The following is a 25,531-nucleotide window of genomic DNA, read 5'->3' as shown; positions in this document are numbered from 1 at the left end:
TGTCAACTATTTACTAGAAAAAAATTATGATTAATTCGATGAAGTTAAAATTTGATGCGGCGATAAAGGAGGGTCCGTCCGGCGCGGATCAAATGCCGAGGTAGAGGTTAAATCAAGATGGTTAACGTTAGAGTGTCAAAAGACTCGTCTACAGTATCCGAGCGGAAGTCAACTATAATGACAGGCCAGGTCGATCAGTGTCTGATCGGCAAGAGACTACAACGACGGATGGGGTCAATCAGTGTCTGAGCGGGCCAACCGTCCAGCTTCAAATAATACGGCAAGACAACCAGACGCTCAGTGCGGAGCGACGGGAGGCTGATGAGACCGAAGAGATTGTCCGAGCGGGATAGACAGGCTATATACTACGCTCAGTCACCGCAAGGAAAAGCAGCTTAGACCAACAGAGTGGAGCAGTCCCGGGGCGAGTGACTACCCCGCTCGGCCAAGCAGCGGGACCATTGTTATCTCTCTAAGGTCGACACAGCGGAAGAGTCTCGGTCAAATGACTACCCCGTTTGACCAAGTAGCAGAACCATTATTATATCTCTCAATATATTCTTTTGGGAGAAAGTGTTGCTGGCATGAGGCATGGTTAACAGGCGGATCGTACGATAAAAATTTCTACTGTCTTATCAGGAATTACATGCCCTATTAAGATATGATGTCAAAAGTTTCTGACATGTCCTTTCATAGGACACATTGAAGAACGTATTCATGTTTCTAGGAGTGTGCACGTCGCCAATCATTGTGGCAAAAAGGCGAAACGCTCGCCCCTAGCGCCCCCCGCCGTACCCGACCCAAGGCCAATACGAGGGAGATAAATCGCAGCATCCGAGTGAGCATGTGACGGACAGAGTGTAATACGGGGATAGGAGATTTATTCCCCAGCTGTCCCGAGGATCGACCTTGCGACCTCATTGTGACAACACCCGCCACATACCAACTCGGATGACCCGCGGGGTCCAATCATGTGTCTATATAAAGGGGAGTACAAGTACCGACGGAGATACGCGTTATTTACTATTTATATTTGTATAACTATTGTTCCGTTTTCTTCGATATTTTCAGTGACTGACTTGAATATCAAAGGATCAACATCAAAAATCTTTTTCCAGATTCGACATTAACATTATTTATTTTATAGAGCAGGACATAATATACATCTAATGGACATAATAATCACATGCCTAATTTTCTACCCTCCCGTTTTAGGAGAGGATCAATGCTTAAATGTATTAAAATTAAAAAAGCGCCCTGTGTACCATTGCTCCGAGACAAAACTTTGTTGATTTTAATATTTAAAAGTCATTTTAGAAAAACAAAATAATTAAAGAGGTGAAATTAAGAAGGAAAAAATAAGTCAAAAATTGTGAAATTTCATGTTAACTTAGATGTTGAGTAGACCGGACCGGTTCGGATCTAATAATAATTAATATACCCTCACGGCACGCTTTGCCCTCGCACGTTTCCTTCGCTTCTGTGTTCCACTGCTCCTGAAATCTGAAGCGGCCTCCCTCTTTCTCTCTCCTCCGGCGAAGTGCCATTGCGCGAAGCCCTACCTCTCTCTCTACGGCGGATTGGTCGCCTTCTGGCCTCCCTCTCTCCATTTCTCCTCTTGGATTCTATGAGTGCTGCGTGCTCGGCTATTTTTCTGTGTCGAAGAGTTATTGCGAGGTGTTAAGAGTCCTTCGGAGGTTAGGGTTTGCTATTGTTTGTCTTCCATATTCTTCAAAATTGACTTTTTTTTTCGTCGTTTATGGGATTTCTACTTTCTAGTTTGGCCGGGGATTTGAATTTCCCTGTTGTATTTCGATCAATGGGATTTCTTCCATTTCTCTAGGTTTTCAGTGCGAAAGTCTTGAAAGGTGGGGTAGCAGCACGGGATTGCATTATTTTTGGCCTGTGAGCTGATACTGAAGGGGTTTATCTTATTTTCTCGTGCGAGAACTGCTTCGTAGATCAAACACTTCTTGCTCCGTGATTTAGTAATGGAATCTGAAGCACTGAAAACTCCTTCCTTTGAGAAGGTTAGAAGTTCTGAATCAGATGGAATGGGGATTGTCAAGACGGGGTCTTTAACTAAGGTGGAAGAAGTGAACGGTGGGCAAAACGTTTACGGTCTTGATCCTTCTATTGAATTCATTGACGGAAAGGAAGTTTGTCCAGCAACTCCTTCTACCGACAGAGAAAGTTTAGATCTTCCATGCTCTCCTGATCGCTCTGAGGACCAAGAGACCTTTTCAGGCAGCCAGACTCCTAAAGAGCACATCTTTGATCCGTTTGCTCCCTTGCCACAAGAACTACTTTTTGCCCCTAAGAAGAAGACTCCTGAGGGAACTCATATCCCTCTTCGCCGGCAGCTTAACTTCGATGATTGTGGTGATCTCGGTCAAATAAAAGACAATGTTCGTGATGATGAACTCTCAGAGTTAGTTTATCAATCGTTTCTTGAGTTAATCGTTTCAAGTCAGTTGCATGGGATATCTGCACATAAGAAGTCGGATCCATACAAAAACTCTGATCATCTCAACACGCCAGTCTCAGCAGCTTTCCTAACAGGTATTGCCGAAACATGCCCGCCTGCTCCCAAGAGACAACCAGCGAAATCAAGGAAATGCAATCCTGGAGTATGCCGAAAGCTTGACTTTTCTGGATCTTTGACTTGATATGGCAACTCGCTTAACAGAATCTGCAGGCGAGGAGTTCTATTTATGCTACCCAACTTATTTGAAGTGTTGAAAGATTATTCAATAGTTAGTGTTATTAGGCGTGTTCTATCTTGGTCAGATTAGATTATATTAGTGCATGATAGATGTAAAAATTAGTAACATTAAGTGCCGCTTATAATTGTAGTTTAGTCATGCTTCCTGATTGAAGTTGTAGTTTTGAGCCTACATTCTGTAAAATTGTTGGTGGCATTAGGAGAGTCAATAGTCTCATTTAAATTGGAAGAACATTACATGACTTCCCGAGGCCGCAACTCTTGTAATTGTGTTTGGAGGTCTTTATTCTTAGGACTAAAGTCCATCTATTGGAAGATGTTTTATGTCTTGTTATCCTTGTGAATTATGCATAGTTGAGGGTAGCTAATTTCTAAACGTTTGCCGTGTTCTATAGTGATTTGCCTTTGATTGAGAATTGTTATCATTGTGGTGAGTTATGCCTGGTGAAGGATAACTGATTTTCAAATGCTGCTCTATTATTAAAGAATTCTGAGTTTGGGCTCCTTTATTTGAAAGCTTCCTCTAATCCATGTATACCCAAGTATTCTCCTCGACGTATCAAGTTGTCTTATATATCAAATAACTTGATTAAAAAGTAATAATAATTTGCATTGACCAAAATTAGTAAATTACTTTTCCCACCCTCCATCTGACAGCACCCCCCTCCTCTCTCTCCCTGCAAAATGGCACTTCTACCCTTCTTCTTTCTTTTTTTTTTCACTTTTACTTAATTTTTATTTAGTTTTTAAATTAATTTTATTTATTATTTTTATCAATACTTATATATATTTTTTATTTTATTTATTTTTTATTTAGTTTTATTTTTTAATCAGTTTTATTTATTATTTTTATCATATTTTTTATTTTTATTTATTTTTATTTTTTAAAATCAATTTAGTTTATTTTTTCAATTTTATTTAGTTTTATTTTTTTAATCAATTTTATTTATTATTTTTTATGAAATTTTTTTATTTTATATAATTTTTAATCTCTCACTCCCTTAAAATTATCTTCCTAATTCGACACTTAAATTACTCTTATCCAAATCTTGACACATGCAAGAATCTTCTCTCTCTTTAAATTATTTCTCCTTTCTAACTCTTGACACATGACACATGTCAAAACTTCTCACTCTTTTTAAATTATTCATCCTCCAACCATTGATACTTGTCAAAACATCACTCTCTTTAAATTACCCCTTTTCAACGTTTAACATATGTCAGAACCTCCCATCCCTTTAAATTACCCATCATCCAATCCTTGACACATATCAAACATCACTCTCCCTTTAAACTACTCCTTTCAACCCTTGATAGAAGTCAAAATCTTACCTCCCTTTAATTTATCCCCTTCCCACTCTTGACACATGTTAGAATCTTTCATCCCTTTAAATTATCTCAATTTCAACCCTTGACATATGTCAAAATCTCTCATTTCTTTAAATTATCCCCTTCTAACTTTTAACCTATGTCAGAATTTTTCACAAATATTTTTATTAATTTTAAATATATATTTTTTATTTTGATCCATATTGTTTTACTTTTAAATTTTTTTACAAATAATAACTCCTAGAATTTTTCACTAGTAAAATTTTTACAATAAAATATTACCAACATAAAAAAAACGTAAAAAAAATGATTGAACAGAAAAAAAAAATGATTAAAAAATAAAATCAATAGATAAAAGAAAGAAAAAAAGTGGACAATTGACTAAGAAAAGGATATAAGAGTCAAAAAGATTTGGTGGGCCTGGAAGGTGAGGGTTTAGGGAGGGGGAAAAGCAGCTCTCCCAAAATTATCATCGAACCACCTTACCGTATTTGTTGTCATGACGATGATAGCTAGCCATGATTTATTTTTTCTGTTGATTTTGGGACGGACTGATAGAGACATTGGGATCAACAGAATCACCTTCTGTCATCGTTACAGGGATGGGCTTTGCCTGCTTATCGTATCAGGGATGGGCTTTGTCTGCTATTAGGAGAGTAATATGAAGTATATATAGTTTATTCTCCATGCTACTTTTGTAAATTTGTGTGGTTGTCACAGTGATGTTCTCCTCATTAGTCTGTGGAACGGAGGCTCCATTGATTTTCTTGTGTCTAAAGCTCTCCACGAATAATAAGTAATCCAACAGTTTGATTCTGGCCCTTTTCAGTTGAGTTGAGTGAATTAATTCAGATTTTCATTTTTTTTGAACCAATTAATCCGATTGATCCAATCCCATGAAAATTTGTGACTATTTGAAAAGTGCTCTGGTTGAAAACAACTAGTAGTCATGCTCCACTTGGGTATTAGAATTCGTCATTTTTTGTTTGTCCTCTCGGGATAGTCTAGTGGCTAACATATGAGGTGTTGTCATAATGAAGTATAGGGTTCGAATCTCGATAAAGTTGAGATAAATGCTTCCCTTATGTGTTAGTAGCCGCCCATGATTTATCTCCTCCGTGTTGGTCCTGGGACGAGTTGGCGGGAGTATTCGTCTTTTTGCCACCACTTGGGTATTAGACCTGTGGAGCACAAACATGTTCACTCCGCAAGGTGGAAGCTGTTCGGCCCCACTTGAGTTATCATAGTTCATGCTACTTTCCATAAAATTTTCTTCCAAAATAAAATATGTGAATGTTTCAACTGAGAATCAAATCATAGTGCTCTTGAGTATCCACAAAACGCCTTATTATTGTATCATGACCTCTTATCAATTGTCCTACGATGAAACGAAGACAGGTAAATCAAGTACTGAATGGTTCCTTAAGTGAGAGAGTTATTTACTACCATCATATAATTAAACTCTTGTCCATTGATACAAGTCTAACACTTGAATATCAATTCAGCTAGGAATACTTACATTCATACCACCTTGATAAAATAAAATGGCTACTTTTATGACCTAAACCCATCTATCATTCTCATAAAGTGTTTGATACGGTGTATGATTGTGGGGTCAATAAGATGATGTGGTTAGGAATTAAGACCACAGGAAAGTCAGGAGTCAAGCTTACGTGTAGGTCAAAAGTCAAGCTTACATGGAGGTCAGAAGTCAAGCTTACGTGGAGGTCATAAGTCCAGCCCCCGTGGAGGTCAGAAGTCAAGCTTACGTGTGGAGGTCAGAAGTCTAGCCCCCGTGGAGGTCAGAAGTCAAGCCTGTGTAGTCACAGTCAAAGTCTCATCTTACGGGGCAGTCAAAGGAAAGGACTACAAGTTGGACAAGATCTAACCTCAATAACAATCAAGAACTGGGCTCACAGGGTCAGTACAACGAAGGACTGAGCCCACTGGCCAGGTAAAGGCTAGGAAAGGAAAGCCTCTGCGTAATGCAGGTCTGGCGTGCAGGTCGGGGCGTACAAATCATGGATAACAATATACAGATGTGGGTCAGAATACAAACCTGGCATACAGGTCGGGACGTACAAGTCATGGATAACTGACGACAAAAGCAGGTCAGAATACAGACCTGGCGTACAGGTCGGGACGTACAGGCCATGGATAACAGTGGACAGAAGCAGGTCGAAATACAGACCTAGCGTGCAGGTCGGGACGTACAAGCCATGGATAATGGTAGACAGAAGCAGGTCGGGTTACATATCTGGCATACAGGTCGGAACGTACAAACCATGAATAACTGACGATAGAAGTAGGTCGGAATACAGACTTGGCGTGCAGGTCGGGACGTACAAACCATGGATAACTGACAATAGAAGCAGGTCGAAATACAGACCTGGCGTGCAGGTCGGGACGTACAAACCATGGATGACTGACGACAGAAGCAGGTCGGAATACAGACCTGACATACAGGTTGGGACGTACAAACCATGGATAACTGACGACAGAAGCAGGTCGGGATACATACCTGGCGTACAGGTCGGGATGTACAAACCAGGAATTATGAAGGGCAGAAGCGGGTCGGTTTATAGACCTAGCTTACAAGCTTGGACTTATATCCTCACGACATGGGATAAAGGGATCGAATAGCACAGGCCGGAATTCAAAATTAGTGGAAGCAAACCGATGTCCACAGGTCATGATTTATAGCCTTATGGCTCAGGATACGTAGATTGATAAAACGTACAGGTCGGGATGTGTTAGCCAAGGATACAGGTCGTGATGTGTTAACCGAGGATACAGGTCAGGATTTATGATAAAATGTACAGGTCGGGACAAACAAAGTCAGACACAGCTTGGGAACAGGGATAAACATAACCGAACTAAGGTATACAGGGCACGACACGTAATGCCAATAAGAGACAAGACTATTCAGGGTTTGCAATAGAAGATGCATAGGACAGGGTTCAAAGCACCGGTCTGGAGGCGATGTCAGATCGGGGTTAGCAAGATATCAGAACGAGGTTAGCAAGTGTAAATGTCTAGCATAGCAATCACGAGCGAAGGACGCCAGGCACTACAGGACAAGTAAGCAAGGGAATCGTAATTGTCTGTCAGAGAATAATCAGTGTGTCAGGGAATATGCTAACAATCGGGACTCATCGCCCCTTTGGTTCTGTCGCCGGCCTATGAGGAGGTGTCGTGTGTCATTCATCGCCAGACAAAGCCTGACAGCCGACATTCCCTGACACCCGCCAGACCCCAGAAACATCCATTGCAGTATAAAAAGAGATGCTTTGTCCCTTATGCAGGTACGCTCACTCGTCATTTCTTACTCGTCTTTACTTTTCGTCCTTTCTCTGTGCTTCTGGAGAAAAAGTACCTAACTTGAGCGTCGGAGGGCCTGACCGGGGGACTTTTCCCCTGGTTTCTAGTCTCTAACGACTCGTGGGCTCATCTGAGTGTGCGCAGAGCCCTAGCATCATCATCCCGGTTGATCCGGCGGTAAGAACAGGAGACCAGGTCAACGCCACGTGGAAGTCAAAGGGTCGGGCGGTTCATCGAAGAGGGTCGGACCAACCAGGCTGACCGGAGAAAGGGGTCTAACCGACCGGGCAGTCGCCCGGTGTTTAGCCGATGGCAAAAGACACCTCTATGGAAGCCGGGGTTCCGGCGCTCATTGAACAAGATCGAAGGGCCGAGCGGACGGCACGCTCGGCCGAAGGCATGAAACATACTGCTAACGGTCACCACAAAACACATTACCAAAAACTTCCCAAGTGGACCATCATATTTGATCGGTCGGACGTAAGGCGGACGCGGGCCGGTCGGGTGCCCGGCAGGAGTTCGGGGAAACAGACAAGGGACATCTTCTGATAGCTGGCATGCTTCGTGATATGGTTATACTTCAAATCACGCGACAGGGGGTTCCGCTGTCCCATCGAAGACATGCTGGGACTGTAGCAGTATGGGTCAGGTAAGCTCACTGACAAGCCCTTACTGGGGTATGGGCTACGGACACGTGTACACCTCAGTGTGTGTGCACTCGCTTCTCCGTTGCCCTATATAAAGGCTCCCATCCTTCGCCGGAGGTACGCATTCTGATATTTCGAGAGCCACTTGCCACTGCTTGCTTGCCTAACTTGAGCGTCGGAGGGTCGCCGCCGGGAACCCCTTCCCGGCCCGACTTCTGTGCAGGTTCGCCGGAGCTTCGTGCCACCAGTCGAAGATCTACGTCAGCAGTCGAAGAGCGCCCCGTGCCCAGCGTCCGTTGATTCAGCATTCGGATAGGATCACCGGTTATCATTCTTCGTCATCCGCTCGTGTGAACCCTTTCGGAGGGTGTCAGGTAGATCGGGCGCCGCAGCGACTTTCCGTCAACTTCCAGTACATAAAGGCCCGTCTCCATCCGACTCAGTTTCCGGACGAGATCGGTGTCATATACCACCTTGCTGATCTTTCAATATATTCTTGTTTTCTATCCTAAAAGCAACCAAGTAAATCAGCATTAACTCACTAAACCAAACATTTGTTTTAGATGGCATACATCGCGAACTCATTTGTTTTTTTATGCTAAAATCGAATTAAAAAGTTTTGCTCCGTGGACTCGCAGTTTGAACCGAATGGTCATTCTTATTGTTATTTTTGTGGAAACCCCTTCCTCATCGTCCCTGAACTCGACTGCTGGGGGCCAAGGAAGTCTGACCCGAACGTGTCAGTGGGCCCCTCCCATGACAATTTTTCTACGTCGCAAATCTTGACTAACACACACGTACAAAATCTAGATCCTACGCGTCTGATGTCATCTCCTTCGCCGCCCCGTCTTCGACGACGTCTCCAGCAATTTCGGCACCTGCATTGCATTTGCTCGTACGTAGCCATCGCAGTTGACTTCTGGGGTGGCGGCCGGGGAACGTGCTTCTGACCATGACCGCCATTATTCTGTGCGTTTTCACTTTTCTGAATCCGAATGTGAACCGATCGATCGCTAAGCTCGAATTCTTGTTTTCTGATTGGATCGATCCGGTACGTACGTAGTTCATCACCTCTAATCGATAGGACATGAACTCTCTCTATGGTTCCCTGAAAGCCCTCATTTAAAATTCTTCTTTATGGTCATTTATAAATATTAATTTCTTTCATTCCTGTCCATTACTGGGCATGCAGAATATAACGATCGACCTTAATCGGAATGGGTTGAATTGAAGCGGATCTGGACGACGACAGTCGACAGGTAAATGTTTCTGAAACCGGGGCACATTAACACACTGCATGATCATGCAACCGCGTTAATTAGTCTTTAGTTTAATTTAATAGGACCGGTCAGTACTCTACTTATCTATCTACTTATCTATAATTAAAACGGAACCATACCATACGTTGAATCATCGACTGTCGTAGATCGAGCTATATATCACCCACACACACTATATACTGCGGATCATCTGATCCTTATTGTTCCATTATCACATTAATTAACTCCGAACATATAGCACAAATTGTTTAACTGATAGATACCAAAGATGAGTTGCGATGAGCATTGGATGGTGGTGGAACAGCTCAACCGAGCTCAAAAGCTCACGAGCCAGCTCCAAGCTGTTCTGCTACCGTTGCTTCCGCCTGGAAGCCGAAGGTCGGAGTTGGCAAGGGATCACTTGAGGGAGATGATCAGGTGCTCCACCTCCGCCCTCTCTGCGTTGCAGGCTTGCGGTTCGCCTGCTTCGGGGTTCGATATGATCGCCGCCGACGGCCAACGCATGAGTCCCGAGCATGAGAAAGTGAGGAAGGACGGGGAGGGTGGTAGGAGCTGGCCTCCTAAAGATGCCAAGAGAAGGCAAGTGTACATGGCTCATTAATTATTTATCTTAATTAGCACAATTAGATTGATTATATATGCAGATCTTGCCTGATTATTCCTTGGTTAAATTTTCTTAGTAATTATTGCACAAGTACAATATTAGGGTTTTCTGATGACCAAGATGTCGCAATTATCGATGATTTCCATGCATTTTCCCAACATTAATTGGCTAGCTAGGGTTTTAATTAGACGTTCTCATGGAGCCAATTCATCTCTATGGTTATCTATTAGACTAATTAATTACTTAGTTTCGATCTATTTCGCAGGAGGAACGAGGATTCTTGGTCGATAATTACAACAACCCCTCATGAAGATGGGCATAAATGGAGGAAGTGCGGTGAGAAGCAGATCCGTGGCTCCAAACGTCCAAGGTTCGTATATATATATATACATACAGTACCATATATACATGAACGTATAGTTTTTTTTTTTCCATTTTCATTGAATATTAATTATATTGTGCATGTTTAATTGACATGTACAGGAGCTACTACAGATGTGTTTATGGCAAGGAGAAAGGTTGCGGCGCAAAGAAGACGATACAAGAAGAAGATATCGAATATAATCCGCCAAAATATCGCGTAGTTTATGCAATGGTGCATGCTTGTGCTAGCACTTCGCCCCCCTTGCTCAACAACAATTTGGTGCCTCTACTTGATACCTCCTTCGACTTAAACAATGTCGAATTCGCAGCAAAGCAAAAGGTAGTGTATCCTTTGCCGTGCGAGGGCGGCAAGAATGAGATGGTGTTAGAGTTACCGATATCGACCGAGTTGGATGCAATTTTTGAAGCAATGATGGATACCTACTTTGGAAGAGATGAAGTAAATCATCTAATTAGCTAGGTCCAATTCATTATATTTTTTGCTCAAATTGAGTAGTACAAGTAATTATAATTACTCTTGTGTCATCTTAAGCCAAAAGATGCTAAGTGTGATCGATGCTTCTAGCTTTTGCCCTATATATATATATGCTTCCAAATTATATTGTGGTTAAAAGTAATATATGAATTAATGTAATGAATCTAGTTTATTGTTATAATTAATTAGTAAAGAGATCGTTAGCTCAATTTGTAATTATTCCAAAAACTCAAGGAGCTTAATTTCTTCGTACGCCATGTGACAAAGGGATGGTGTTCTCATTTTCACGTTGAATATATAAAGTGTTGTTTTCTTAATTAATTCACATACAGGATAAAAAACAATCAAAATAAAAATATTAGGACATATTTTGATAGTAGAGAAATATTAAGAGTATTTTGCTATATTCCTGAAAATTGTTAAGGGCATTTTGAAAATTGCCTAGTTTATTATTAGGTATTGGGCAAAGGATTTGTGATATGCTATATAGAGCCTTTTAACTCAAATCCATCTCTACCGTCCATCGCAGAATTGGAATGCTACGATTTGATTTGTCGTGATCGACCGTTTCAAATTTGGTCGCTTCTCGCTTTGGCTTCCGTCGGAGCTCGCGAATCGCGATGGCGATGGCGATGGCGATGGCGACGATCGCAGCGACGCGCGGGAACAACCAGCGATTCCGAGCGCCGCCTCCCTCCCCGATTGCAACCGGAAAGGGACGCAGATCGGCAGCGGTCGATGATCGTGTGTTCTCCGAGTACCTCGACAAATCGCTCCGGGTCCCCGATCTTTCCCTTCCGGGACCCTACTGCCGCTCCAAGTCCCCGATCAAGGATCCGGTGGAGGTTGATCTGCGTTCTTTGTTATCCGGAGATGAGTCCATAGCCCGTCGTGTGCTTGCCGCAGCCGCGGAGATTGGCGCGGTCCCAGTGGTCGGCGGGGGCGAGGCATTGGCGGAGGAGGTCAGGGCCGCGATTGAAGCGGGCAAGGGGGTCATGAATCCTGAGGGGGAGAGGTTGAGTAGGTACATTGAGAAAAATTGGTTCGCACGGAGGGATGGAACCGTGCAGGAGTTCGTTTGGTATCGGTCGCGGAGCCCAGAGACGGAGCGGCTTCTCCAGCGGACCTGGCCTGGATCGTATCTTGCCCTCAGGTAGTTTCAAAATGCTATATTTTGTTCTCCCCTTTTGCCATGACCAGCAGGAAACTCATTCGATTGATTCGCAGTGAATTTCAATATGATTTACTGACTTTTTTGGCTTTGGTTTTTGAATTACTTCTCCATGATATCGCTTATTCTGTTGTTGTGTTTGTTTCCCGCTATCATTAAAAATCTTAATCACTTTTGAAATTTGCTGCAAATTTGTCGACAGTTCTTATTGGCCATTGCTAAATTTGAATTGTTTGGGAGAAGGATTTGGGTAAGCTAGTCTCGTAAGATGTGACAATTTGGAATCTAGTGTTCAGCACTAGAAGAAGCTTCATAGAATAAAGAATTGACTATTTGATGATGTATCAAATAATTGACATGAAGACCCATCTACAAGTTCACACGATACCTCCAATGTTGTAGACATCTTCATATGACAAGTCAAATACTCTTGACTAGCTTTTGTTGTTAAATTCTCATCATCAATGTCCAAAAGTTCCAAAATCCCTTCTTGTCGTTTCTTTTGGGCATAAGAAGACTCATTGGAATTATTTCATGTGCCCTTGTTTGCTTAATGTAAACAAGGCTACAATGGTTCGACCTTCAAAGAATGTGATCACACTTAGTTTCCAATAGCACATTGCTTCTAACATTTCTTTTTTATTTTGACTTTTCCCTTTGGAAGAGGCAGTATAGAAATTGCTCCTGCTTTATTTGCTTGCTCCCTGGGTATCATCACTTCGTTCCATTATGAAAAATAAATAAATAAATCCTTGGAACCAATTATGACAAGGGATGGTAAGGAAAAGAAGTAATGCTGGCAAAAGAAATTCCGGCAGTCTAATTTGTTCTTGATGTAATTCCAAAGTGAATTTCATATACATTGCAGTTAGATAACTCTTTTCAGGGACAACATGGAGTGTATTGCGTTAAGGCTGGATACTGTAGCGGATTGCATTGCCAAAATTCTTTCTAAATATGTCACAGATCCAACACCCACCAAAAGACTTCGCGAGGTTCAGTCAACCCTTCATCTGAGAAAGCAAGTATCCCCTTACACCACAAGTAAAACACTGGATTCTATTGAAACCAAATCACGTAATTCTGATGTTTTGAGTCTCCACATTTGCGGCGATCATCATGAATTTTGCATCCATCATCCAGAAGGCTCTATAATTATCATGTTGCGGGCAGGGGACATTCTAGTTACAATCGGTAAAACACTCCAGGTAATATAATTTCTAGTCAGGGAAACAATGACTTTTGCTTATTGAAGTTGGTTTTCTGCTCTCATGCAGGAATTGTGCAATGGAGAGCTAAGGAGTGCCTCAGCGGAAGCACTTTTCCAGCCAGTAGATGATTCATTTACCTCATTCTCGCTTGAATACATGTGCTGTCCCCTAGTTCTGTCTCATGAGCCTGATCCTGATCCTGATCATGAAACAAAAACGATCTCTTTAACTGATCAGTTGCTGGTGGTTCTTTTTTTTGTTCTGTTATACTGTTTTGTCACCTAGATCTTGCAGTGTGTTGTTCGGAGGAAGAAAACTGGTGTTTCATCTTCTTCTGTGCTTAGAGATGGCCTGCAGCTGTTGACTGCTGTTTCTTCTCCTCTTTTCCTCCTTTTTGCCTTGTGTGAAAAGGTCATCTGGTGGATGCTTCTCAAGTCCTCGTGTAGTATTTTGTGGATTAGTGAAAGATTAATTGACACTGCTTGATGGCGTATTCTTTGTTTTTTATTTTGTGGTTTGTACAGCAGCTTGAGATTGGATCAAAAATGCCTATTTGTTTTGTAGAAAATAATTTTCTAAAAATTATTATTATTATTTTATTTTTCTAATGTCTGGCATAATATTTGACAGAGCTAAGCATAATGAAATTGTCTGTTCCAGGAAGATCAGAGGCTTCTATATGAATGCTTAACACGAAATATGATGATACCTTATCGCAAGATATTCTTGCCGCGGAAGCTAGCTGGTGAACCCATAGACTGCTTCTGGTGCTGCTTCTTTTGCTTCGCCAAGAAAAGCGAAAGTACTAAGACACTGAACTTCTTCCTCGTTGTTAAACATGGTTTTTGTGCTCCATCAGTGATCATTCTAGGGGACAAAAAGTCATCCTTTCTGCTCAGCATTTGGCGTAGCGAAACCTTAGGTCTTCCATTCACGATCTGAAGTGCTTGTGATTCATGCTCTTCAGAACCATTGAGCTTTCTGCTGAGGATCTGCCCAATCGAAAGAGAGGGGGCATCTCTTCTATGACTTGGTCCTGCAGAAATCAAGCTTATTCCATTCACATCAAGTATCCATGAGCGCCTTTGATGAGGGGCTGCCGAGTTCTTGAATTTGGTGTTGGTTAGATTTGATCGACGAGTCCTATCATTGTGGGGCTTCCATTTCCTAAGTGCTTCTTCAATTGCAAGCCTACCTTGATTTGCATCTTCACCCTTCTTTAGGGCCTCATGTAAGGCTTTCCTACTTGTTTCAACATCTGCATTCGCTTCTTCCAACTTTTTGAGTAACTCCAGTTTAGACTCCTGTGCTCCTTTCAGATTATTCATAGCAGCTTCCATTCTCTTTCTCAGAGTTTCATCAGCACCTTGGGCTCTTTTGATCAGCATGTCATACTTGTCAACAGTAATCGTAACTCCAGATGCAGTTTGCGACTCAGCATCTGTTTTTTCACCATCTGTTAACGATTTGACTTTGGAAAGAGTTGTAGCCTCTGCATTCCTGGCTGCAGCTTCCACTTTTTTAGCTGCGGCAAACCTCAGCTCGGCAGCCTTGATACCAGACTTAGCCTGTTGGATATCAAGAGATAACTTGGACATTTCGGTTTTAGCAGCTGCAGCAATTCTTTTGAACTTCTCTGTGTCAGATCTTAGCTCTTTCATACAACTCAATACATCGGAAGAACTTCTATAATCTCGCCTTTTTGTGCCTTTAATTAGATTTGTTTGATCTAATGTTAGGCTTATTTCTTTCTCCAAGCATGAGACTTGAACAGTCTTTGAGTTGAGCCTTTCACAGGTTTCCTTGAGCAACTTTTTCTCCTTCTCTATTGCACTTCTTAGAAGTTCAACTGAATTTTGACACCCAACTAAACCGCTTGTAGTCTTCAGGTACAACTTAGCTTGGTTCAATTCCCTTAATGTCGAACAAGGGGTTTGTTTGGTTTGTTCCTGATAAAAAATTTGATCTTTGAATTCTCTATGATTTCCATAATAGATGAAACACTTCTGTTGTTGATTGAAACTAGAAGGCATCATCATTTTATCTGAGCATCTATCAGTTTCTTCAATGGCTTTACTGGCTTCCATATGTAGTCGTAATTTTAAACCATCTGCCTTCTTTTTAGCCATTTCCAGTTCTTTTAGCACACTAAGTGTTTCTCTTTCCTTAAGAAAAAGATCCATCTCCAATTTCACAGTTTGTTCTTCTATTTTCATAAGCTCAACATCCTGGAAGAAGTCACAGGTTTTTTGATGAATCTACTAACAGAGGTCTAGAGTAACAGATGTCACAGGCATGGATAGGAGATCACTAATAAAGGTGGCAAATCCTTATCAAAAGAACAAAGGAGCCTAGAAATGTTCTGATAAGAATCAATACAAAAATTCAGGTCTAAACTATTATCAATTTATGAAGATATTGTTAACAATAAACTGTAGTCCTTTTATGGAGCAAAATTGTGCCAACATCTGAGCACAGAAGCTTCTGTGAACTTCTTATTTGCAAAATTATAGAGCAATCAATAGGACGAACTTCCAACATGATAACCGAAAGACATGATCATGCAGCAGGCAAAAATACCAAATATTCAAAAGATAAGAGTCAGGAATTGGATCTAGCTGCAGGAGTATGGCTGTAAATAACCCTAGAAGTAATAAATGGCCATGTCAGTTGTTCCTGCCTGGTTGGCTGATGGTCCATGCAAGACTTCTCTTGCTGATGCTTTCCCTAGGAAATTACCATCTCAAATCAGAAAAGCAATACTTTTATTCTCTCCAGAATATAAAATGGCAGGAGAAAATGTTCACATTAATGCTCTTTGCTCCTGGTACTCCAGTTAGGTTAGTAACTTTTCCAATCTTATTTTTCTTTCGTGAGCAAATTTTCTGTCTTTTTTTTCTATCAACCAAAACACAGGGTTCACAGGTGAAACATCCACCACTTGACGCCCTCCACTGGTATGATTATATGCATTAATTGGGAACAAAGATGTGCCTAACCTCCACTCCACTTAATTCACTGAGATGGTCAAAAGACTAAAGTGAAGAAATGGGTCATCCAAAGTAAAACTTCAAATCAAGTGATCAGGATATACCAACTAAAGAGCAAAACTGGCACACCAAATATGCCCATAAAAAGGCAAGATTCTAACCAGAAATTGGATTCAAAATGATTGGCTTATTGCAGGAATAGATAAATATGCCACAGGTTGACTTTCAAGCTCAAAAAGAGACTATCAGCTTATTTGGAAGGAACTTATCAATTATTTCATTAAGCATTTTGGTGAGAGCTATTTCCTGAGGTAAATGCTTCAGAAAGCAAGCTGAGTCATTACTTTCTAGCAACAAAGATTGATTGCTTACTAATTAGAATATAAAACTCAGACAAATAATATTCTTATAAGTTACAAGCTGAAGGGGTCTCAGGTATGAACTTTTCATTGTTTTTTCATCATAAAATGTCTATTGTGTCATTATTGGTGGTACAATTGGAGTGGGGTCAGCATTTGTGTGATAAACTGCATAAAACCTGAGACCCCATTCATCCATAGAACACCATGTTTCTCTATTCATTTTCTCCTTCTATTGGCATGGGAAAAGTTCCTTATTCGTGTCTATAGCTGGTCATCTCTCACTTCTTTAGTTTTCATCTTATGTGTGATTACCCAGATTCAGGGGTTGTGTTTCTTTTTTTAATTAAAGAAAAAAGAAAAATGAAGAAAACAAAAAAATGGATGCCTTCTATGTGTAAGTTAGATAAGAAAACTAGAATGAGAGGAAAACTATCTTTTCCTTTTTTTTCTCTCAAAATTCATTCAGGCAGAAAGAAAGAGAGCAGTTATCTCAATTGCTCTCACCACTACCTACCATCTCATGCCTTCATGCTCACTTGTCCCCTATCCAATCGTCGTCCAATCTCAAACTTTAATAATAATCATTATAGTAATAATAAGAGTACGACAAAAAATCTCAATTTTTTCTCATCCATTTAAGGAAACCTTACTAGAGAAAATATCATTTTTTCCGTCAACATTTCACTTTCTATTTGTTACTTTCTTTCTCTTCCCCCTTTAAGGAAACAACATTTAAGGGTACTTTAGTGTGTCCAGTAGTGAACCAGACTGAAAGGAGTCAACAAGCACTGGAATATCACCATAGAGTTTCAGGTGGAGCAGTGGAGCTAATATCTTGTTGTCGCCAAAGTGAAACCCAATACCCTATTGTGCTCAATCGGTCTACAACACAAGCGCCAAATAAACCATTTTCTCGTATGATTTTCAGCAAAGTTTTACATACAATCAGAGCATTCCAAAGCTTATAAAAAAATAATAAACCCAATTAACCTCAATGACTAGCTCTGAGGGTGACTGACCCGGCCCACGGAAGAAAAAATTCATGCAAATATACCATAGCTAGGGATTGAACTGCGGGTGCCTAGGTGACAACTTAGATGTCCTACACCATAGCCCTAGGGACAACATCCAAAAGCTTACAAGTCATGTGGGAGAGTGTTTGGAGACAGTAGGAAACCAAAAGACTAATAGAGAAAAAATTTAATTGTCCGGGTCAATATGTGTGTTCAAAGAGAACTAGAAGTTAGGCTTTCACTTGTATCCATCATCCATCAGTGTTAAAAGAAGAGTTTAGGGAGGATTGAGAAGTCTGTTGTAAAAGTTGTGGACATCTGATTTTATGATACTTTTACTCTTTTAGGAACATTGGCATGAAGAAGGCGAATGGAACAGCCTTGCCCCATAAAAAGTCATTTTTCAGAAACCTTGCAAAAATTACAAGAATTTGACAATAAGTTCTTTCTCTTTCAGTCTAGGGGGCAAACATATTGGTGCCTAATTGCTGAATCTAGAGAAAATTTATACTAAAATGCTTCCTCCGGGCTCAAAAGACCAATATTATTCCAACACCCGATCAGTATTTACTTTGAGTGCATCACCATCAGACTCCAAAGGATTCGAAGTCATACTTGTCAGCTTCTGTTTGCATTCCATGTCTACATTCATGTTCCTAGTGCCACTGTAAGCCTTAATCAATCATATAATCATTCATTATCGATACCCTTCGCATTCTAAGCTATACTGTAATTTATTCCCCGAATCAAGCGAGAAAAATCAAAAATTGAAGAGAATGCCCCAAGATCTTCGGCCTCTTGAGCAGTTAAATAAAAGAAAACAATAACCACAACAAGGCCCAGCAGCAAAACGACACGAAAGTTAATGAAAAGAAGCAGAAAAAAAAAATGGAGACGGCGGCCACGATTGATTTCTCACTCACCTCGGGAGAAAGTAGAAGCGAGGGGCAGGAATGCGGCCTCCACGCGGCGGAACTCCCGCCGCCAAACCGTTCGACGGCCTCCTTCACCGAGCGGAACGGGACAGAACTGTCCACCTCCCCTCTCCCGCTCCTCTTCTTCGCCTCCTCCCCCACCATTACCCCTGCAGCAGAAGCAACCGAACGAAGCGAAGGAGGCGGCGGAGGCGGCCGCACCTTCATCACCATCGCTCCCTTCTCTTTCACTCAGAGAGATGAAGCTCACACCCATATGAGAAGAGAGACAGCGCGAGCGCCATGGCAGCGAGGGCAGAGGAGCAGCACCGAGATATGCGCAAAGTGTTCACCACGTACCCTCTCTTCTATGCGGAAAGCGTTTCCTCCTTCCGATCATCCACGCGACTTAATCATCGAGAAAAACACAGCTCTTAAAGCACTTCCTCTCGGAGCTACGGCCGAGATAGTTTTGTCGGTTTCTAAACTTGCGGCCGGATCTGGTGCCGCATAGTAATCGTAGGGGTGCCGTCGGCACAAAGCACCGTGGACCACGGCTTAAAACAGCGATCCCGTGAGCCAGCCCTGTGGCAGCACACTCGGGAGGCATCGCATCACGAGGGGGGGAGGACGTGGGCTGTGTATTTTAATTAATTAAATTATGAGGGGCCGTCCACTTAAATTCAGTAAAGTCGGTGATATTTAGATTCCAACGCCACGTGGACATCAAAATTCCATTCTTCCCATACAAGAAGCGGTAGCAGAGAATAATAATCCTCTGTGTTGGCTTCTAGCAACAGGTCTTGCGTCGCATGTATTTGTAACTTTTATTAATATATTTAAAATCTCTCTAATTAATTAAAAAACAATCGAAATTTAATTCCCAAGAGGACGTGGCAGGCATGCATAGGATGCCCTTTCCCTTTCCCAGCTATTAATTGAAATGGTACGATAGGCAAGATTGCCATTTCGTGAGTTCAAACAATGGGCTCATTACTCCAGTATCCGATGAAAATGATCATCCAGCTCGACTTGAAAATTTGGCTTGTTTTTTTTTCTTTTAAAAACTCGATCGATCCAAGAAACTAGCATTAATAGAGCATTTAATGGCTCACATACTTCAACAAGGTACATTAATATACTCGATCAGCGTCACTAGCTAGACCGTTTTTTTTTCTTCCATTATATCCCTTCCTCAACTAAGCAAATGGACTGGGAGTGTTGACATCTTCGCCATCATCCATCGCCGCCGCCCTGCGGTCTTCCCCCGCGACGTCGTAGTGGTGCAGCAGCGCCGCTCCCGACAGCACCGCCAGCGCCAGCGCCTGCGCGTGCATCCTGCGTGTAACCAACAAGCAATCAGCCCGCCGGCCCATCTACCTGCAATTCGAAGGCAAATTAACGAGTACCTGGCGTGGATGAGCCGGAGGCTGGTCTTCACCATGGGGGTCCTCCAGCGGGCCACCGCCATCGACGTCCCCAGCGCCGAAGCCCAAACAGCACCTTGATTCATTACAAACACAAACTCTACGGTATTAGTTGATCAGTTCGGCGTCGAACCGGAAAACAGAGTGACGGAGCAAGGGATGGTGATGGCTACCGATGCTTGTGAGCTTGTGCTCGGCGACCCATGACTGCAAGGAGATCATCTTCTTCTTCTTCTTCTTTCTCTTCCTGGTGCTTTCAGTGAGGTTTGCAGAGTGAGGTGGCGGTGGGTATATAGCGAGTGAGGAGCCCCATGGTTTTGGTTGGAACCTGTGAACGATGGCCAGAAACCGCAGGCCAACTGATGCCTTTTTGTTTCAGGGAGTGTTATCCGTGGACACGCACGCTGACCAAGCGATGGAAAGGAGGAATTGAGAGCAGAAGATTCGAAAGGTTGCCGTGGTTTCGACAACACCGTGGGAGTTGGATAAATTAATTATTAAGTGTAAATTTCATTTTACCCCTCGGTCTTTTGTTTTTTCAAAATAAAAGACGGTCAAAAAAATATTAAATAAAACTTAGACTTTGAGGGGGTAATATTAATTAATCGGTCCTTTGAAAATATGATTTAATAATCAAGCAGGCCAATTTGCAGGCCTAACTGAAGCCCATATAAAATGGCCTTCAAGGCCTGATATAGTCACAGTGTCATCTTCTGCTCTTATGTATCTGGCTGGCACCTCGCCTGTCCTTACCTCCCTCGAAACCCTAGTGAGATCAGTCTCATTCCATCTTTCAATGGCGGAAAGGGGCCGCCCCGCACACATACTGCCGCTCCCTGAGCCTCCTCCGCAAGTACTGGGACGCTCCGCTCTCCTTCGACACGTCGACGACCCGCTCGTGTCCCGTCGCCACGTCGTGATCGCCTTCGAGGAGAAGCTCGCTGCGCAGCTCCGTGAGATCCATCTTTTCCTCAATGACAACGAGGAGCTCGCATCCTCGCACGTGTCGCTGAAACGGGACCTCGACGCATCCCAACACGAGCTCCGCATTGCCGCGGCCGTTGTTGCGGAGTCCAAGGCCCAGACAGACGCTGAGGCCCGTGAAATCTTCGAGCGTTTGTGCGAGGCGGAGGCGGAGGTGCGTCTGATCGAGAGGATGCGCGCCGATATGGCTCAGGTGCAGTCCGACATCCGGGCGTTCAGTGTTGAGAAGGAAGAGCTCGGCCAGAAGCTGCAGTCGCTAAAGGGAGAGATGGCTAGAGCTCAATCGAACCACAAAGAAGTAGGGACTATCAAAGCCGAGATAGAGGTCATGCGCAAGGAAATCGAAAAGGGCAGGTACGTTAATTGTGAAAGCTTCAGTTTCTCTTTTCCGAATATTACTGCAGATAACCACATTCCTTTACGTGTAAATTATTCTTATTCTGACTAATATTTGATTTAAGACGTACAGTATATGCCATGCTTAATAGGAACCGTTTTCTTTCTTGGTCTATGAACTGCATCAATAATACTGGAGACCAATAAAATTTCCTCCTGTTTCTGAGGGTCAAACTCAATGCAACATCTGATATGTTAATGGTGATAATCAATATTAACAATTTCCTCCTGTATTCCACTATCCATAGAGCAGCACAAACTTCAAAATTAATAATTGTCTCTTTTGTTGAGAAATTTATATGGATAATAATGTATATCATATGTACAATATCATCTATTTACCAACTCATCAAAAATAATACAATGTCATTTGTGCAACATATGAGTGTGTGTGTGTATCATAGTTTTCAAGCTTTGTCTATCCCGAATGGATTGACCTAAGATTTTCAAATTGAGGTTTGTATTGTGAATTGTCTTAAAGAATTATCAAATCAATCATATCAAACCATGAAAAATAAGTGTTAGATAAAAATTATAAATATGTTAAAATAATTTACATTATTATTCATTAATCATATTTACATTAATGTGAATAATTATTTACATGTTTAATAGTAGAAATGAGAATATTATTAAATTTATATTTAATCATTAATGTTATATGAGTAGTATAATACTAATATACATACATACAACAACAACAACAACCAAGCCTTATCCGTATGAAGTCATATATATATTGGTCAATCTAACAACATAGATATCAAGTGGCACGTCCAGTAATATTGGAATTGATACAAAAAATCAATATGTTTAATATATAAAGTATCTATAGCTTACAAAATAAATGTTTGAGATAATATTGACAAGTTACAAACTGCCTGTCAAATACAGTAGCTTAGGATTTCAAATCAATTTGGTTTAATCTAAATTCTGAAATCTAAATTGGTTCAAATGAACCAAGTATGATGTTTTTTAACTGCATATGCAAACCAAATATCTGATAAGCATTCTCCTTCAAAATTCATTTGGTCGGTCACATATGTGGTCCAACCAGAGGCTTTTAAAAACATGATTACAAAAGTATATGTTTCCCCAAAGAATACCTTTGTTCTACTAGATTTTACTATTTGGAAGACTAGTTGCCCTCAATTTTTAAAAACACAGTTATAGCCTGGGCATTGCATGAAGATCAACTGCTTAATTCCTGTTGAATGAGCTGATTTTTTTTTCAGACAGTAATGAGTTCTCGATATGCATCAAAACTCTAAAATGGTACTTCTTTTTTTTATGATTTAACAACAACATCAACCATCATTAAATTAGATTGAGCAGCAATATTAATCATCAAAATGGAAAAATACCTAGAAGCAAACATGCGGGCTATAATGCATGTGGAAAATTGTTTATATTATGTTGTCAAATGTATCTTGGACCAAAATCCTTTTGTGATGCCATGGTGTAGTTTATAGTGCTCCAAATTTGTTATGTTCATTTTTACTTCTTTTGCCTCTCTCCTTTCTTCCACCATAGTTAATCAATTAGGTTAGGGATTGTATGCTTATCCGAATTTATTATTTCCTTTTTGCCTCCCTTCAACAACTATAGTTTATTATGAAATTTGGAAAAGCATATGCTGCATGTATGCAGTTGACCACGTTTAAAAACAATGTTGAATAGCCATGGCCAATATGTTATTTGAGTACCAATGCTTTTTGATCATTTTAAATTTATAGTTGCTCATTCTCTTATTTAGCTTTTGATTCTGCATAGGGCTGCAATAGAATTTGAGAAGAAGGCTCATGCTGATAACCTTGGTCAGAGCCAGATAATGGAGAACAATATGATTTCAATGGTTCGCGATGTTGAAAAATTACGTGCTGAACTTGCGAACATAGAAAAGAGAGCACGGGCAGATGCAGCTGCAGCTAACTTAGGTACTCTTACATGGTTGATCTTTTGCAGTAGACATTTTTCTTAAATTTCTTATTCTCTGCTTCCATCTATATTCTTCTTCCATTTCTTTTACTCTACTGGGCCTTGCTTCTGATTCCTTGTGCTTGAAATTGTTCTTCAGTTTATACTAGTAAATAGAACGGTAGAAACTTTAGCTGGTATTCATGCTATGTTTTACAGGTCTTGGGTTTGCTGGAGCTTATGGGACTCCTGAGACTATGTATGCAGCAACTTCATATGCAGGAACTTATCCTTTCCATCAGGTTTATCTTTTGAAATTTTTTCAGCTCACCATATAAATTTATATGATAACTTTTATGGTTAACCTTGTGATCTTTAATATCGTTCATCATCATAGGCATTTAAAGTCATTTTTTTCTAAAAACTTGCTTATTTATTCCATAAAACTGCATTTACTGTTATTGTATGATAACCTTGGCAAGTTTAATTTTCAGATATTGTCTATCACAATAGAAGGCTAACATACACCTCACTCATTGCTTCTTAGGTCCAGCCATCTTCTGATGCCAATCCTCAATTTGGATCTGCAGTTGCTCCTTTAAGTCAATATGACATCCAGCAGATGCACACTCATAGATAAATGTAAAAATAGCTTGCACAAATCACAATACTACCCAAGGTGATATTCTCATATGCGACTTTATTGTTTAAAACAGTATGGTATGATGCTTTTTCTATATTTATACAGTGAAGAACCATGCTCCATCTGCTTTTGGTTCTCATGCATATTATGCAGTCTAAATCATTCCCAAATGTCTCAAAGTTCAACTTGATACTGAATTACCGATTTGTTTAATCTTTTTTATCTATATAAACCAAAGAAAACTATTAATTGTTTGGGTCAAATGTAAAAGGTTCTGTTTGTTGTGGATTTTATGTTATAAATTTCTTAGGTTCATATGTAAAATGGTTTTATAAAGGATTACAAATTTCTTAGGAAGATTAGTTTGATATGTTGAATGTGTAGAATTTTTGTGATATCAATCCCTTGTGTATTAATTTGATATGTATGGTGTACTTATGAACTTGTATATTTTATTTGATGCGTCTAACTCCTCTCTTATTTCATTTTCAGTCTCTTACAGAAATATTCTTGAAGTCTCAGAAATATCATTCAGCCCTTTAAAAAAATAAAACAAAGATTAAAATTGTAATAAAAGGATGTTTTTTGAATAGATTAAAGGTTATCTTGATAAATCTTACCCAGTGTGCTTGAGGTAGTATTCACATCCAGCAGATGCTTGCCTATATGCCAATTATAACTTGCTTCTCTACTGCTTCCCAATGTGTTTGTGTAAATATATAGTTTTTTTTTTATAAAAATGGTTTACTACATATGCTGATATGTATCTTTAGCTTAGTTAAAGCATACCGTAGATTCATTCAATTTAGTTTTTGCAAGAATCAGTTCTTTCAATCCTTTTATGGTTATTCATAACTATGTCCCTTGTAATATATAGCCTTCACTCCGATTCATATATTTTCTATTGACGATATCCTTAAAGCTGGTAATCTTTTCAGTTATTAAAAAAAACTATTGGTTTTGTATCCAAGTTTGTGCAGTATAAAGAAGGTGCTGACAGTGTTAGTCTGTATTTGAAATTTGAAGTGTACAACTGGTGTTCACCCAACATTTTTCAAACTTGTTATCGAAAGTGGATCACCATAGATTTAACTTATGTTTGGATAATTGATAAGGATGGTCACAGTTCATCTTTTCAAATTGCTATCTTAAATTTGTACCCCTGCGTGGTTAATGATTGAAGTTACATTCTCATTGTATCTTGCTTTTATATTGCAGGACCATAGGCTATATCGAGCTTTGGAAAAGATAGCCTGAGCGCCCTCCATCTCATTATTTCAAAGCTAACTATCTAATATCTGTACCTCAAGTGCAATCTGCATCTTCCAGATTATGATCTCTTAGTTTTCCCTTTCAATATGTAAAGTGTACAAAATTGTATTGCTATGGCAGTAAACGTGCCCCTGGTTTGGCTGACATATTTTGTAGTTTGGAGCACTTTTCCTCCTAATGTATTCTTTGTACAATCCGATATCTATGAATACTCAATCAAACGGGTTGAGTTCAGATATCGATGACTCAGGTGGTTGTGCGTATTTTCAGAAAGTCCTGGTGTTTATAATAATTTGATTTTTTTTATTAGCAGTTTTGTATGTTATTGTATCCGTTGTCTACTGTTAATGAGTATTTATCTTTGGGAGAAATTGAAATGTTAAAAATACTTGTTCATAATCTTCAATAATTAAATTTGGATTTCATACTTTAACCTACTCCAATAATTAAATTTAGATTTCATTCA

General features: G+C 40.5%; 6 protein-coding genes across 7 annotated transcripts; 4 read left to right on the top strand and 2 right to left on the bottom strand.

Moving 5' to 3' along the window:
• Positions 1-1,463: 1,463 nt before the first annotated feature.
• On the top strand, positions 1,464-3,150 carry LOC122007820. The gene is made up of 2 exons (XM_042563344.1): positions 1,464-1,697; positions 1,844-3,150. The coding sequence occupies exon 2, from the start codon at positions 1,992-1,994 to the stop codon at positions 2,667-2,669; it is 678 nt and encodes a 225-aa protein (XP_042419278.1). The 5' UTR covers positions 1,464-1,697; positions 1,844-1,991; the 3' UTR covers positions 2,670-3,150.
• A 6,420-nt stretch (positions 3,151-9,570) lies between these two features.
• On the top strand, positions 9,571-10,750 carry LOC122010586 (probable WRKY transcription factor 70). Its single transcript, XM_042567105.1, has 3 exons — positions 9,571-9,881; positions 10,172-10,276; positions 10,390-10,750. The coding sequence occupies exons 1-3, from the start codon at positions 9,571-9,573 to the stop codon at positions 10,748-10,750; spliced, it is 777 nt and encodes a 258-aa protein (XP_042423039.1).
• A 603-nt stretch (positions 10,751-11,353) lies between these two features.
• Positions 11,354-13,625, top strand: LOC122007818. Of its 2 annotated transcripts, none has more exons than XM_042563342.1 (3): positions 11,354-11,918; positions 12,823-13,144; positions 13,214-13,625. In XM_042563342.1, exons 1-3 carry the CDS (start codon positions 11,386-11,388, stop codon positions 13,430-13,432), a joined length of 1,074 nt encoding a protein of 357 aa, XP_042419276.1. In that variant the 5' UTR covers positions 11,354-11,385; the 3' UTR covers positions 13,433-13,625. The 2 variants fall into 2 exon arrangements, with proteins under 2 accessions (XP_042419276.1, XP_042419277.1); XM_042563343.1 differs by having other exon boundaries at positions 12,823-13,130; positions 13,214-13,311.
• Positions 13,626-13,718: 93 nt separating this feature from the next.
• Positions 13,719-18,774, bottom strand: LOC122007817 (WEB family protein At2g38370-like). The gene is made up of 2 exons (XM_042563341.1): positions 18,436-18,774; positions 13,719-15,375 (listed from the first exon to the last, which is right to left on the bottom strand). The coding sequence occupies exons 1-2, from the start codon at positions 18,658-18,660 to the stop codon at positions 13,858-13,860; spliced, it is 1,743 nt and encodes a 580-aa protein (XP_042419275.1). The 5' UTR covers positions 18,661-18,774; the 3' UTR covers positions 13,719-13,857.
• Positions 18,775-19,458: 684 nt separating this feature from the next.
• On the bottom strand, positions 19,459-20,187 carry LOC122007816. The gene is made up of 3 exons (XM_042563340.1): positions 20,027-20,187; positions 19,836-19,929; positions 19,459-19,764 (listed from the first exon to the last, which is right to left on the bottom strand). The coding sequence occupies exons 1-3, from the start codon at positions 20,073-20,075 to the stop codon at positions 19,626-19,628; spliced, it is 282 nt and encodes a 93-aa protein (XP_042419274.1). The 5' UTR covers positions 20,076-20,187; the 3' UTR covers positions 19,459-19,625.
• A 383-nt stretch (positions 20,188-20,570) lies between these two features.
• LOC122007815 (protein FLX-like 1) lies at positions 20,571-25,301 on the top strand. The gene is made up of 5 exons (XM_042563339.1): positions 20,571-21,191; positions 23,007-23,170; positions 23,370-23,452; positions 23,698-23,829; positions 25,012-25,301. Exons 1-4 carry the CDS (start codon positions 20,575-20,577, stop codon positions 23,788-23,790), a joined length of 957 nt encoding a protein of 318 aa, XP_042419273.1. The 5' UTR covers positions 20,571-20,574; the 3' UTR covers positions 23,791-23,829; positions 25,012-25,301.
• Positions 25,302-25,531: the final 230 nt, after the last annotated feature.

Source organism: Zingiber officinale, chromosome 8A (genome assembly GCF_018446385.1).
Source record: "Zingiber officinale cultivar Zhangliang chromosome 8A, Zo_v1.1, whole genome shotgun sequence".
NCBI classification, from domain to species: Eukaryota; Viridiplantae; Streptophyta; class Magnoliopsida; order Zingiberales; family Zingiberaceae; genus Zingiber; species Zingiber officinale.
Note: the sequence above shows the minus strand (reverse complement) of the source record. Positions and strands in the feature narration are given on the sequence as shown.